General features: G+C 40.2%; 1 protein-coding gene across 1 annotated transcript; it reads right to left on the bottom strand.

Annotated features, from left to right (window-relative positions):
• Nucleotides 1–3,410: 3,410 nt before the first annotated feature.
• Nucleotides 3,411–15,295, bottom strand: RPF2 (ribosome production factor 2 homolog (S. cerevisiae)). The gene is made up of 9 exons (XM_009876666.1): nt 15,169–15,295; nt 14,143–14,180; nt 13,338–13,377; nt 11,758–11,839; nt 11,591–11,667; nt 10,458–10,557; nt 5,232–5,334; nt 4,106–4,250; nt 3,411–3,794 (listed from the first exon to the last, which is right to left on the bottom strand). Exons 1-9 carry the CDS (start codon nt 15,223–15,225, stop codon nt 3,615–3,617), a joined length of 822 nt encoding a protein of 273 aa, XP_009874968.1. The 5' UTR covers nt 15,226–15,295; the 3' UTR covers nt 3,411–3,614.
• Nucleotides 15,296–15,993: the final 698 nt, after the last annotated feature.

A 15,993-nucleotide genomic window follows, 5' to 3' on the forward strand; every position in this document is an offset into this window, starting at 1 on the left:
CTGTCACACAGAATCATAGAATCATTAAGGTTGGAAAAGATCTCTAAGACCGAGTTCAACCGTCAACCCAACAGCACCATGTCCACTAAACCTGAAGTGCCATATCTATACGTTTTTTGAATGCCTCCAGGGATGGTGACTCCACCACTTCCCTGGGCAGCCTGATCCAATACCTCACCACTCTTCGGTAAACAAGTTTTTCCGATCTAAACCTCCCCTGGTGCAACTTGAGTCCATTTCCTCTCATCCTATGCCTAGTGACTTGGGAGAAGAGACCAACACTCACTTCACTACAACCTCCTCTTCAGGTAGTTGTAGAGAGCAGTAAGGTCTCCTCTCAGACCCTTCTTCTCCAGACTAAACAATCTATTTCCTCAGCTGCTCCTCGTAAGACATGTTCTCCAGACCCTTCACCAGCTTCACCGCCCTTCTCTGAATGCACTCCAGCACAGAGCTAAGGCTGTGATTATACACACCCAGGACCGATTCCCAAAACTGTGGAAATCCTAAGAACTTAGAACATCGCACCACTCAACAATATCTACCTCTCTTCCTACTTGTTTTAATTATACTATGCATAAAAAGAGCCAAGTGAACTTAACAGGGAGACTACAAATTCCATGTACATCCTTAGTTAGCTATAATGATAGTAGCCTAGTTAATAGTAGCAATGAAGGTCCTGGCAGCACAGCTGGGCAACACCAGCTGACAAACCAAAGGCCCACAGAAGGCACAAAATTGAATCTTCCTCAACGTTGCCATCCTGCTAGCTAAGGACAGCCCGGACTCTGCTGCTGATTTGCAATTCCACCTCTGTTTTACCACACAGGCACAGCCTTGGGAGCCATGTTTTGCCCACAGGGATTTTCTTGAAACCAAATGTATTTCTTCCCTCAACCCATAAATAAACCTATCTCTAGTGCGCTGGGAGGTAAGAAGATGAAAGCCAGAGGAAAGGGGTGAACGTGCCAGTCATGCCACGCAGAACCTGGGGCTGTGTTTATGTGTTTTCAGAGCTTGGTGAACTCTGGAAGCAAAGGGCAATTGAGGCAAGGCAAGCGCCTTTCATCAGCTGCCCTTTGAGTGCTGCACACCCTGTTCCCCAAGCACACAGCTACATGGCAGCACTCGATGCATTTCCTTACGCTTTAAGAGACTCTGGAAAGTAAGCCCATGCCCCTAGAAAGGTTTACATTTAGCTCCCCCATCTCCATTCACCGTAAATCAGAACACAGCAGTTGCTTGCCATGCAGGGGTGCAGTTGGACGTGCCGCGTGTCTGAAAACACATTAAGTCTCCAGCCTCTCAGCTTAATGCTTCACAGCAAGGTTGAAATTTCTCCAAAATAAATTAGGTGAATTCAGTTGCTAATTTGGCTTCATCTAATCTCGTCATACAGAGATTAGAGGGGTTCATTTCTGCTGTGAAAAAAAAAAGAGCATTTCTACTTCCCGCTCAGTTTGCACCACTTTGAGGAGTACAAACTATTTATTAGAACTGGAACGAATTTTAATCCTTGCTAACAAACTAACTCAAAAGTGATTACTATGAAAAAGCATAGCCTAAATATCCTTAACACTATACCCAGCAGAATTTCTCCTTGTCTCATGTATCTATTGCATTTGTCCACCACATGGCTGTATTTCACCAGTACAAAAACTAAGAATAAAAGGATGTGCACCCACCCACAGGTGCGGGACCTTCAGGCACTAATCGGCACAGACAAAAGACCCTACAAAGGGTGAGTAAGTGTACCTGGGTTGTACCCATTCACTGATTTCCTGTGTTCAAGGACTTTGGATCTCTCTGAAGTCAGGAGGTGCAGTAGCCCTCTCCTTGCCCAGCTTCCTCTTCATCCCAGGAGCAAACCGGCAGCAGCAATTCAACAAAATCAATACCAGGATGCAACAGCTTATCTCTGAGGGCTACTACTGAGTACCTGTCTCCCTGTTTACGTTAGGAGGTAACAGGATGTTAAGTGGCCTGCATTACTGCTGTGAAATTCAGTTTTTAAACACCAAAGTAAGCACCAAAATTAGCTTCCAAATTAGAAAGATGCAATTCAGTCTTTTACAACCATGGGCATGCTGTTTTCTACAAACTTACAGTCTTCTACTATTAGTTTTACAACTGTAAGTTCCTAAAAGACAGCGTTGCCCATTAGTACAAATCTACAGCTGTTACCAAACATCGCTTTTAGCCAAAAGCATAGTGATTTGTACCTCAGATAGATTATGGTGGGAAATACAAATCTGAAGTAGCTTATGGAATTGCAACAATTTCTCAAACACATGGTTATAGAACAGAGAAAAAGATTTAGAGTGACTCATGCAATTTATTTTTGTGTAATGATATAATAAATTAGGTAATATTTAAGATAAATGTTTGTGCCCTCAAAAAGATCCCAAACTTTTAAAGCCCTTCCTTTTTCACACTGCAACTTTTACCAAGCCAGCACAGCACAAACATCATGTGTGGCACTTGCACAGCCACAGCTACGGTTTAGCTCCCACACAAAGAAAGCAAAGCTGCCCAACAGCTTCCAGCCAGGATGCAGGAGACAAGTGAAAATAACAAACTGCGTATTTCTAACGTGACACATCAGCTGATTACACTGAGAAAACTAACAAGAAAAGTATTGTAACTGGGATGAACAAGCATACTGTGGTCAGGATAAAATGTGTGCCCACTTTTATCACAGTTAGGCTAAAGGGTGGAGTAATACCTTCCAGAGAGACAAGCAGAAGCAAAAAATCAAGTTTTTTCAGTGTGTTCCAAGAACTATGTGGTCCAAAACACCACACCAAAGTCTCACCAAGCTCTTAAACTCTCACCCTGTTTACCTAAGTCTTTAACTGATTCTTCACTAACTCATGAGCCCAAAAATCCAGAGGAAAGTAGGGTAAGAGGAAAAGACTTGTATCTTTCATGGTTGCTTCACATACTTCCATTCTGGGCACAAATCAAGCATCAAAGATTGAAATTCAATCTGTAAAGGTTTCATTTATGCCTAAAGCAAACATCAGGTACTTTGCTACCATGGTGATGAACACAGTAAAAACACCTTAATCGTTCCTGATTCTGCAAGTATATAGCAAGGCTTGGTGCAACACTTAAAGATACTCTGGCAACAGACACATATTGGGAGTTCACACTTGAGAAAAAGGTTTATTGAGTATTGCAGTTGTGCAAAAAAATGAAATGAAAAACCAGTAAATGAACAGAGAACTTGCCTTGTGGGTATTATCCATATACACTGCTCTGGTCCTGAGCAGAATTTATACGATGAGTTGCCTGATCAAGGGTTCCCAACATCACAGCCATAAAACTATTCTGGAAACCTGCGTGACTAGTATATGTTTGCTAACATCAAGAGAGGAATACTCAGCTTCAGAAAACGGAGCACGTTGTATCAATTTTTTTTTATTTTAAATAACAAAGTTTCATGTTTAAGCTCAATACCCCTATGCTCCCTTTACAAAACCAGTTAGAAAATTTTTTTTTATAAAACTAAAGCTAAAGGCAGATTAATTTTTTCTTGTCTGACATATTTATATTACAATATATATACTGAATTTGAAGATACAAAGAATTTTCAAGGCTGTTTCAGACTCTCAGGCTGATTTTGACTTTTTGGAACTAATCCCACCACCTTCAGCTGCTTTCTCTGCTGGCCTCTTTTTTAACCCTTTCACTTTCCGTGTCTGCAGTTTACCAAGATCTTGCTTCTGCATGTGGATTCGACCGTAAGTTGTACCGAACACATCGTGGGAGATATTCTTTTTCTTCTTAGGCTGTAAGGGATGAACAACATTAGTATTTCTCAGTAGAAAGCACCAGGAGCTCTGGTGAGAATCAAGTGCCAAAAAAGCAAGGCTGCATACATTCTTTGGAGCTTAGAGATTAAGATTTGCTCTGTATGTTCTATCCATTTCCAGAGAAGAGTTTGTGTGCCAGCGGATCACCACAAAACTGTTGTGGCCCCAAAAATCTCAGCCGGCCTACATAAAAGTAAGCTTTGGCCAAATGTGCAGTAATTACTACTTCAGTTTTTGATCTTCTTCATAGATAGATCTGGAAATAATATACTCTCCTCGGCACGTACCTTCAGGGCTTTTGGTTGTTTTAAAGACCGCTTATAAAGGTCATCTGAAGCTAAATGCGTCCTCCTCATAACCAGATCTAATGAAGGCCCAATCTCTTCCAGTTCAATTCGTGGTATTTTACAGCCAGATTTCTTCAGAAGCACCCTAGAGGGAAAAAACAACCAAAATCAACATCGTCCTCTGTGATAAAGATTTATCTGTCTTTGTAAAGGGGCAGGTTCAATCCTGTAGTTTGGAGGACTATTTAAAATAATTGCTACCACCAACTCTATTATTGAGAAAGATGTCTGTCAATCTAAAATACACTAAACGTGTCACATCACAATTTGGACACACCCAAAACACAACCTGGCTAACGTAACTTTTGTTTTAATAAAACGAGACTGGTATTATCAGCATTAGTGTTAAAACTCAGTTCAAGTACCTTGAAGGCTGTATCATTCTTCAAATTCAAATCAGTGCCCTGGGTATCAACAGACATGAAAAACATTTACTATCATTTCCAGCAAAAAAACCTGATCACTAACCAAGAAAGTTTTTTGTTTCTTTTGGAGAATGAGACTGATAAAAGCAATCTTGTTATAAGAGAAATCAAAATGGCATGAAATACAAACTATGAATGCTCATGGCCTCCTAAGGCAAGGCCATGAACCGTGAAGGCGAACACCAAGGCAGCGAGAAAGATCATCTCGTCCTGCCTTTCCCTGATTTCCCTTGTGTATCCCTGGCTGCAGCCCACCTCCCACCATCCCCTCATGAATGCCCAAGTAAGGAGAATCCTAGAAATCAGCCTGAGAGCAGAGTAAGCCTATGAATTTTAAGACAGCACTCCCAATTCCCCATGTTAACTCACATCACCTTATTAATCCAGCCCCGTGACAGAGCCATCTTCCCTTCTAGGAGAGGGAGCGCCACAAGGAAAGCAGCAGCAGGTTTAGGGCTTAAGCATTTTCCTTCTGCTGTACAAGTTACTCTGTGTTATACTGAAACACCTCTCTTCACTGCACGTCTTAAAAGCAGCAGAAGACTGAGTCAGTTCAGTTACGCAGCTACAGGATAAATTTGGGGCAAAATTTACAAGTGCACCAAAGAGCGAGCAAACAAACAGATAAAACACATACTCACTTATAACTTCGCATGTAAATTTTCCCATCTATAACTGTGAAATGCAGAACGTGCTCTAAACCAGCAAGACGAATATTTGGCACGCTAGGACCTCTGAAGAAATCTGAAAAAAACATTTTAAAAGAATAAATGACAGATTTCTTCACTGAAAAAAAAAAAAAATCAAACCAACAGATGACTGTAAGAAATTGGTGCATTTCATAATGGACCCACATCACATTGCTGATGTGAGCTCCTTGCCTATATAGATATTTTTACTGCCTCTAGCTAAGCAAGGCTGTACATAGGACAGCTCTAGAATAGCCAAATCTGTACATTTGATGTGAACGTCATGGAATAGCTGGTTGAACTTAAAACTGCAACCCTGCCAAAACACCGGAGAGAAAACGTAACATTGCACATGTAAGCTCCTGCATTGGTGAAACGAAATGTGTGTAGAAATCCTGACAGGAACACTGTGACTTTCCAGAGATAATTTCATAGAATCACAGAATGCGTTGGGTTGGGAAGAACCTTTAAAGGTCATCTAGTCCAACTCTCCTCCCGCAAGCAGGAACACTGTTCCAGTGTTTCACCACCCACACAGTGAAGACCTAATGCCTAATCTAAATCTACTCTGCTCTAGTTTAAAGCCATTGCCCCTTGTCCTATCGCTACACTCCCTTGTCAGCAGTCCCTCCCCAGCTTTCCTGTAGGCTCCCTTCAGGTACTGTAAGGTCTCCTCAGAGCCTTCTCTTCTCCAGGCTGAACAACCCCAACTCTCTCAGCCTGTCCTTACAGGGAAGGTGCTACAGCACTCTGAGTATTTTTGTGGCCCTCCTCTGGACCTGCTCCAACAGCTCTATGTCATTTTTGTGTTGAGGGCTCCAGAGCTGGACACAGTACTTCAGATGAGTTCTCCCCAGAGCAGAGTAGCAGGGCAGAATCCCCTCTCTCAATCTGCTGGCCACACTCCTTCTGACACAGCCCAGGATGCAACTGGCCCTCTGAGCAGTGAGTACGCAGCATTTGCTCACATCCAGCTTTTTCTCCACCAAGACCCCCAGGTCCTTCTCCTCAGGGCTGCTCCCTATCACATCACCCCCAGCCTGTACTGACAACAGGGACTGCTCTGACTCAGATGCAGAACCTTGTACTCAGCCTTGCTGAACCTCATGTTCACATGGGCCCACTTCTGCTTGTCCAGGTCCCACTGGAGGACATCTCATCTCTCTGGCATACCGACTGCACCGCTCAGCTTGGGGTCACCTGCAAACTTGCTCAGGGTGCACTCTACCCCACTGTCTCTATCACTGACGCCCTGAGGGACACCACTTGTCATCCAATTTGACAGCAATATACACCCTACCTAAGAATAAGTGCATGGAGAAGAGCACATACACTTTCAGAGTAGTAATTTAGCTTTATTAAGCTAATTGGAATGAGTGCACTGCATATACTTTTAAATACTCAGCTCTAAAATAAGAAAAATAGTTTGGGTATCTTAAAATTCTTAATCAGAGCCAGGTCTGGAAGTGTACTAAGAAGGATCAAAACTAGTACAAAACAAATCAAAATGGTATCTTGTCTACACTTACCTAAATTTTCTCTCTCTGACTTGGTGAAAAACTTTAGGTATATTGTTTCTTTCACGCAATCCCCCCACAACAAAGCATTTCTGTCCTTTAGGTCAGTATTGACAGTTACAATTAACGCCTTTTCTATTTAATACACGACACATCTACAAAACTAAAGACACTTGAAATACTTGATTAGTTGCAAATAAAACACCAAAATACACATTCGATACAAAACGAGCCCTCGCTAGTGAGGTTCCTATACCAGGCTATGTCAAAAACACACATGCGATCAGAGAGCTTGCAATAAGCACAGCAATCTGTCCAACATGTGCGGAGGGTGGAGAAAGAATGTGACCTTGACTGAGGGAACAAGGTGTGCTAATAAACATGACAGGGCAATGCCGAAACATAGAACTGCTAACAGATGCAAAACACATCATTTTTTTCCATTCTGTCCCATTTTCAGATCCCTCGGCTAGCTGTCCTTTCCTCCACTACCTTTTTCAAGAGTATCAGCACTGGAGTGACATCCAAAACAAAGTCTTGTTGGCAGGTATCAGCTGGAGTCTAGCCAGGAAAATTTCCTTAGTCAGTTAAATACTCTCTCCTCCTCTTGTAGGCTGAGCTTGTAGTTAGAGGAAAAGTTGCAAACAAAATATTTTTGTTCATGGCATATATTTTCCCTTCAACTAGTTCTCTGCGGGTACACAAGCTGACATTTACAGCGGTTTATTGGCACCATCTCCCTTTCCTATTTTCCTGTGGCATCATACATCTTTTTACCCACAGGATGATCTCTTCCAACAAATCCAGGTGGTCAGGAATTTCTGTTTCCTGGCAATGCTAAACAGCTGTGGAAACCTTACCCTGCAGTATACCCAGAGAGCTGAAGTTCTTTTAATGTACTCTTGCTTTGGTTGGACCAGAGACTTGCTTGCTCTTTTCTTTCCATTCCTAGTTCTTTCTTCCCCTTGTTCTCAACACATTTCCAGATCTTGTAATTTACTTTTCCCTGCAGAAAACTTCACAAGACTTTTCCATTTCCAGATTAAACTCCTAAATTATTTCAGAACATAAATCTACAGGCTTCTTTTTGTATCAAAATCTAGTAACACTGTAACCTATGTAGCTATGCTTAGCACTAGCAGAGTTCAAACTCTATCCCTGATATTTCCCAGCCATACCCTTTCTTGGCCAGAAGGAACCCACAAAACTTTTGAGACACTCAGAAAGGCCTGTGTGAGGAAGGCTGTATGAAGAACAAGCTGATGGTCAATTTAAAACTGCAGAGGTCTCCTGGAAATCAACATTTTAGAAAGTGTTTAAAAGCAAGTCACGTAGTGTCTAGCCATTTTTAGGATGAAATGGGCGTGCAGTAACAGAACTAGCAAGCAGGCAGTGTCGTAAGAGATGAAACATCTTATAAATACAAGCATAAAAAGTTATTAGAATTTCATGAAGTTCATTCCAAGGACTTGAATCATAAATTAATTCCTATACTACCACATTGGCAGGCAACAAAAACCAAAAGAGAAAGAATGGGATGTCTTTGTCTATGAGGTCTTTGAAGAAAAATGCAGCTGCCATTTATTTCTCCTAAATAACTTCTTCCACTTCAGTGGACTATAGGGTTTGGTTACCATGAAGACAATAATTCAGCCTTGCCTTTAATTTTACAAAGAAGCTACTGTAAGATGATATTCTAAACATGCATATACCCTTTTGGTACCACAAAAGCCAATGAAAGCTTGGTTGTTCACCAGCAGCGCTGGCATCGCATTGCTCTGGCAACAAGAAGCTGTTGGCTATCGAATATCCCCTCTGAGATCTCAATAACACTGCTACAGTAAAAAAATATTTGCTGTTGTTATACAGATATTTTTCTATCTTTCTTAGCAATAGAGCAGCAGAGTGCTTAAAAGCACTATTCTTGGCAGGTACAGAAAGACTCAGTTCCTCCCTATCAGTGAAGGCCAGTTTTGAAGCACATCAAATTATTACCCAAACAATTTTAATTGGGTAGTGATACCTTCAAGCCTTTGCACTCCTTAACCTTTTCCTTCATCTCGTTTTGCATCTAGGTATTTCACAGAAGTCAGCAGAACATTAAGACCTGGAGTACATTCAAGAAGAAAGACTGCAGTCAAATGTACTCAAATCGACATCCAAAGTCATTAAAGGCAAATAAATAGGAGAGGAGAAAGGCCAGACGAACATCAAAAGAAACAGGGCAGGAAAGACCCGTTAGTCATTTGGCCACTATCTAAAGATCCATGCCTGCCATTTAAGGTATCAAGTTGTTGGATCACGGGATGATGAGCACATCTGGATGTCGATCATCAACATCGTGCAGATGCCTGAACAAGACACAGGCTTCAGAAAATAAAGCACCTGCTTCCAGGAACGCAGTTACTCATTTAGAGTGACACAAACCCGCAGTAACAAAACTCACTTATCTTTGTATTCAATATTCACCCACCTTCCACGGTTTATGAGCACAGTTACCAGCATTTCATCTATCCCCAAGAATCAGTCAGCTGTACTGAGAAGATGCAAATTTTCTCCTCTCCTGCTCCATTTTCAGTATCATTACAGATGAAATATCTCTGGTTTAAGGACTTAAAATACCAAGGGTGGAAAAAAAAAAAAATCTCATTTTTAAGATCTGTTTCTGCAGAGCAAACATTTATCTGCTTGCCTAGGGAAAAAAAAAAAAAAAAGAGCCCAACCGATATTTACTTTACACAAAAGAAAGATCTCGCAAAGCTGTAAGATTACGCACTGGTACAATCCAAGAACTGAACTGAAAAAACAAGACTATTGGGCTAGTTTCAGTATTTTATCAGAGCTTTAAAAAACGTAATCTACTTTCAGGAAACCCTTTAAAAAGAAAAAGCACACCACCCTACTTAATAGATCTAGTTCTACAAAGATGCATTTTTTTAAGCATCAAGAGATATAATACTATGACTTCTCTGTCCCAAAAAGCTATGTTAAGAAAAAGTATAAACATTTTTTGTAGTTCTGCAGAAAAAAACAACCACCGTGATGTGCTTTATCTTCTAGAGTCTCCAACCCTGAGACAGAAAACAACTTTGTTTACAAAGCTCCAAGCCTGCCTTGAAGTTATAACATAGACATTTTCTACAGTCGATTTTTACTGCACATGTTCTTTCCAAGTGCTCTAATCAACAGCACTTTTGTTAGAATTGGTCAAGTTTCCAACAGAAAATACTTTCATCATAAAAACACAGGTTCTATTATACCAATGTGACCTTTTTGCGAGTAAAAATATCCCACTTTCTGAATTTAATCTGCTGGCTTCAAATTAGATATACCTCAGAAATACTATTTAGTTAGAAGTACATTTGCAAGGTAAAAAAACCTTTTGGAAAATGTCAGAATTTTCTCCACATTCGAAGAAACAAAATTCAGTAAACGGTTTTAAATTCAGAGTCCTTTAGGCTAGTCTTTTCTCCTCTCTCCCAACAGTCCTGATGATTAGTTAGCTTCAATTTCATGTGAGATGAAACTTTGCAAGTACCTGTTCTTGTTGTCTTCCTGTGCTGAATATAAACAAACATTTATTGACAAACCAGTCTCTCCCAACTGAGCCTATTACTACAGATTTATGCAATCCTCCTGCTCAGATAATCAAAACACTGACCAATAAGAAGGCTCTTCAGTCTTCTGTATTCTTCATTTACATCAAACATGTCACCAGCGAATATCAGCATAGGTTTTGTTCCTTCAGGACATTTACTGTTCTGCAGAATAAAAATTTTAAAACAAGACAAAAATTAAGACCGTGTTAGGAAACTTATTACTGACTTAATAGGTGGTTACCCACTCAACAATGAATGAAAAAATTGTGACCTGTGATCAATAGGGACAGAACAGACATTTTTTTCTCACTGAGCAACACTTCCATGTGTTGGGAAGGAATTTGTTTTTAAAAGTGTGAATTGTATTATTCCTCGTTCTGGATTTTAAAAAAAAAGAAAAAAAGAAGATTCTTTACTGCAAAATGTATAAAATAACACCTTCTGGTGAAAAACAAGTGAATTTGCAACTGCCAACAAGAAAATCAAAATTAGAGGCAAATGAGTCTATTGTACTTTTGACACTGGAGGGTAAATGAAAAAGGCCAAAAGAATAGTTTAGTCAACGACCTAATTTTAATTCTGGCCAACAAATACTTACTTAACTACAACTTCTCTGCTACAAACAGTGTTACGAAGATATACACTACAATCTGACTTGAAGAGGAGGATTCACCTTTATAAACGGTATTTTCTTTGCTATCTCTCTAGAGTCTCTTGCCAATTTATACACTGTAATGGGAATAATGATCACAAAAAAAAATAATTATTTTTGCAGTGCATGAAGAGCTTGATACAAAGGTACATACATATGAAATATGTTCTCATTTTGCCAAAATGAGCCTAATGTAGCCATAAAAGGTACATTTTCCTTGGTTTTAAATAATCCAGATGTTAGCTCCTATCTGACTTAAGTATAGTTCCCTGAAAAAATGGCTTTTATGTGCTACTGAAAGCTAAAAAAAAAGAAAGAATTTGCAAGGAAAATTGTAAGCTTGCTCAAAAGAGCTAAAATAAAAATAAAAAGCAGAGCATAAAAATAACATTCTGGGGTACACAAATTAGCAATCCTCATATACTGCATGAAACGCATTTTTAAACAACTCTCGCCCCTACTTCAAAGCACAGAAAAGCCAATGCACACAGGGGAAAATTCACCAGCAGATGTCACTGAAATACCGAATTAGTGATTCCTTACCTTGACGTCTTTTAGGGATACAAACTTCTCAACGCCCAGCTCAATCATGTCTAAGACGTGATAGTCAAACATGCGACCTGTGAATGCAGAAAAAAAATCCAGTTATTTAGATCATCATTGAAAACCAGGGGGTTTATTTGGATGAAAGGTCAAGTGGGACATATTACCTATTACCAGGTTGTTGGGTCGCTTCTTATTATGAGAGCCAAACAGAAACAAAGAACAGTCCGATTTCTTGGAAAAAAATTCCTAGAAGTGAGGAAAAGAACAAAACTCATGAGTTCCCGTCCGTAGTTTAAAATATTTGGTGAAGGTATACATTGCAAACATGCGAGCTTAGGAGCTGCTTAATACAAGAGTAACTGCAGTTACCAGAAGAGCATTGAGTTTTGTACCTAACACAATAAAAATGCTTTAACTTGACTGTCCAATAAAACTTCAGCAAGCCCTCTAGCACTCACTATTGGCTGCCTTTACTTTTTAAAAAAGGATCCTTAATGATTATCAAGGATCCTTAGCTATCTCTCCCCTCCTTTCCTATTTACAGAAATTCATTAGATAGGTTTCTCCTTTATTTTCACAATCCCTTTCAGACAAGTAAGTATATTTGTACACTGTGTATACATGAATTTATTTTTTTCTTCATATGCATATTTACTTAATATAAAATCCCCAAATTCCCAACCTCAGTGTGCATTTTCAGTGAGTTATTCCAACCACTGCCTCACACGTTGGAAAGCTGATCCTTATTTCTCTGCCTGAGACAGCAGTGGCACAGAGCAAACACTACCAAATCATCATCGCTGGGAAACAAACAACTTACTTTGGGATAACAAATTTCTGTCCTTATTGTAAAACCACAGCTGTACATCAGTATCTCCTTTCTCTCATTTTATTGAAAGAAATACATACCGCCACTTACATACTGCTAAAATGACAGACATATTTCAGCAGTTAAAGTAATGCCTTGACTGAAGTGCAACTGTGTGAGATATAATCTTAGGATCAGCCCCTCTATTTTTTGCCTGTCTGCTCATGAATTACCTTGACCTTAAAGCACTGAATCAACACCAAATCCAGGCAGGGACATATCACCAAATGTATTTCCAAACACACACTCCCTGTCAAAATACCCTCCAAGTCCCCGAAGAGCCACTTTTGCAACCTCTTTGAGGCCAAATGCATGTATTTAACGGAAATTGTGCACTTTTCTGACAGTTCTTGACTGAATGCTGGAACTGAACTCTCAGGAACAATCTCACATATCTGATTCATGCAATACTCTGCTGGGCTTTTCTTCCTCTTTTCCAACACAAGGAAACCACAGAAAGCTACGACTCCTCCATTTAACCATGTCAACCTATGAATTCACCAAACTTAAAACAAGTCGTGCAGAAGCTACAGCACTTTAGAGGACTGACTTTTATAAATCCAAAATAAAATGCTTTGCTCTTCCTACAGTCAGTGCTACACACTCCTAAATTTGCCTGTCAGTTTATAGAAACATACATTTACAGTAAAAAAAAAGTGCACACAACATGACAATTCTGTCTTGCAGTAAGAGTAAAATATGCCTCCTGACACCATAAATCTAGAAATTAGCCCTACCTTCAACTTATCCAAATTCCCTATAAGTTTTGTTTTTTACCTAGTTCCTCAAAAAGTAACAGCAAATTATCCCCCAGTAAAGTTCTTTGTGATTTTAGGGCTGTAAAACATCGTAAGAGAAGACGTGGCTCACACTTACCAATGATGTCTGATCCTCAAAAGGCCTGGTGATATTTTTCCTGAGATCAGGAAAAAAAAAAGGAGGGGAAAAAAAAAGTTTTAAAGAAAAAAATCACAAAAAAACCACCCCACACCAGAAAAACATGTTCAGATAAGAACTTTTAATTAGTTCTCTGATAACATTAAAATTCTGCATTCTACTGGAAACTCCAGCAGTGGAGGTTCAGCTTTAGTTCAAACCATAAGCCCGACGAATATTGCCAGGAGTGCCCTAGTGCCTCCATCGTCATTTTAAGTACTCTGCTCCACTTCCCCATCTCCTGGGACCTGATTTCCAGACTACCACCAGTGACACTTCGTAAACAACTGTCTCTGCCTGCTCATCCAACGTTAAATTTAGCTACTAAACCTCAATTCTCTGCACTACATCCATATAAATACTGGGTTCCCATTTTGAGCAAGACTTACCTATCGTTACAGTCTGTAACTCAAATGTGTAAGGATTTGGATGTTAGAACTCCAGCCCTCCCACCTGACACAGAACCTGACCAGCAGTTTGCACAGATCAGGCAGAAAAGGCAACTGCTGTTCAAGCCTGCTGAATCTTTCTCCATAACACTCAACACAGAACCGGGCTCAGTGCCAACACTAATTACGTGCAGCTTCTTTCCAGTCTACTGAAATTTATGAGGAATCTCAGTCACCCTCTGCAACCCTTTCCACTGTTCAAGCCCCCACGCTAGCCAGCATCTCTATTCATGCTCTGAAACTACCAAAAACTGAACTCTCGGAAGACCAAAAGATGTCAAAGCGAGACCACTTACTTTTTATATAGGACAGCAAAAGGCTTCTTCACAGCATACTGCAAAAGACCACGTTAAACACATTAATACGTTGAGATGAGCAGCACTGCTTTTCCTAAAACCCTGCAGCTTACACGATCATATGAAATAAGAGTAATTGTTTGTGCAAATCAGTCTAGTATCCCGCAGGCCTGGTCACATTAATCCACTTCAAGCTGGTAGCAATTTTGGTTCCAAATTAATTGCAGAAGGACTTATTTCCAGAGGCTAAGAAATAATAAAATAACCAAGTAACAGCTGAAATGAAAGCCAGTTAATGAAATCTCTCTGCTTCCAAGGGCATAAAGTAAAACTGGGAGCGAAAAATAACCTGATTAACATCAGCATAAGATGGTAAGAAAAGGGCAAAGCAAGGAGAGAAAAGAGTGTAGGAACAGCTAATAATATTTTCAGGTATGGAGTTAGGAGTCACAATTGCTAAGTTTTGAACAGGTTGCCCAGAGAGGTGGTGGAGGCCTCATCGCTGGAGACATTCAAGGTCAGGCTTGATGGGGCTCTGCGCAACCTGGCCTAGTTAAAGATGTTCCTGCTCACTGCAGGGGGGTTGGACTCACCGACCTTTAAAGGTCCCTTCCAATCCAACGCATTCTATTATTCTAAGTTCCACACTGAAAGTGCCACATCAACAAACGCAAGCAGTTTACTGGATTCTGGGATATGACTTCAGCTGTGTCATCCAGTCTGGTTCCATACCTAATTATTTCGTCTTCAAATGGACTTGCAACACTTATATACTGGATTACCATGGAAAAGATAATAATGAATAAGCTCAGAACATTTGGCAAAGAAAAAACAGGAAAAAAACAATCTCCACTGAGGAGCAAGTAATGACACATCTGGAACAACAGTCCAGCTGAAATTTGGGGAACAGTGAGCGTATGATCTCGTAGCAGACAATATGCAAGCTGTAAGAAAAAGGAAGGTACTCTTGGTGTGGCACAAAAGGTTGTACAATTAAAGGTTGCACACATATGTCCAACAACTTACAATGTCCTTAAGCACTTCAGTCACTGTTAAGTTTGCATTTCCTCCTCTTATCAGCATAGCAGTTTTTGTATTTTCTTTAAGTTTGGGTTCTCTCTTCTCAAGAAACCTTTTTGCTCTCTTAGTTTTAGGCTTTCTGTAACAATAAATCAGCAGTTAGAAATTAATAGTAGTAACAGCAGCCTGCACTGCAGAAAACAGTAAAACAAGAACCAGAACCATCCATGTTCACGTTACTCAGACTAATTCCAACCTGCAGAATTACAATTGATGCTAAAAGCCCAGTCTCGGGCACATATTTTTTACTGCCATTCCTCTTCCTCTCTGTCCCCTCTATGCTAGCAAAAATGATTTTACAGTCCCGGGCTTTTCTGTCTCTCCTAATTTAGAATTTAAGCTATACAACTCCCATTGACTACAGACTAGCCGAAAACTTCCTTTGCACCAGCTCGGTCCTCAAGTCAGAGACTTGCATATCAGAAGAAAGCAAAGCTCCCCAAAGACCATCAACAGCATGAGAAAGAAAAGCTCAAGGAAAAACATGTGTTGGCACGAACCAGAGGGCAGACCCGTGCCTTACTCAGGTGAATATATCAGCCTTAGCAGGGGCCTGCAGCTTATACAAATCCCTATCTGCCTTAAGAACTACACTAGTCCACTAGATGTACGTAAAACTTTTAATACCTTCTCCACGAAGCATTATATTTATTTTCTTTCAGCAAACAAACAAACAAAGAACGCCACACGTGTACTTCCAGCTAAGGATGAAGGTAGCTCATCTAAGTGTACAGAAATACGTAAACCCAACTCCACTCGTTACCCACCCGC

The sequence above is a fragment of the Apaloderma vittatum genome, unplaced genomic scaffold (genome assembly GCF_000703405.1).
Source record: "Apaloderma vittatum isolate BGI_N311 unplaced genomic scaffold, ASM70340v1 scaffold5039, whole genome shotgun sequence".
In the NCBI taxonomy this organism is placed as follows: Eukaryota; Metazoa; Chordata; class Aves; order Trogoniformes; family Trogonidae; genus Apaloderma; species Apaloderma vittatum.

Coding starts and splice junctions, on each gene's coding strand:
- RPF2 (XM_009876666.1), bottom strand. CDS start 15,225: ATGCTGATAAGAGGAGGAAATGCAAACTTAACAGTGACTGAAGTGCTT. Junction 10,558..11,590: donor TATCCCTAAAAGACGTCAAG/GTAAGGAATCAC, acceptor TTTATTCTGCAG/AACAGTAAATGTCCTGAAGG. Junction 4,251..5,231: donor ATTTACATGCGAAGTTATAA/GTGAGTATGTGT, acceptor TTTTCCCTCTAG/GGTGCTTCTGAAGAAATCTG.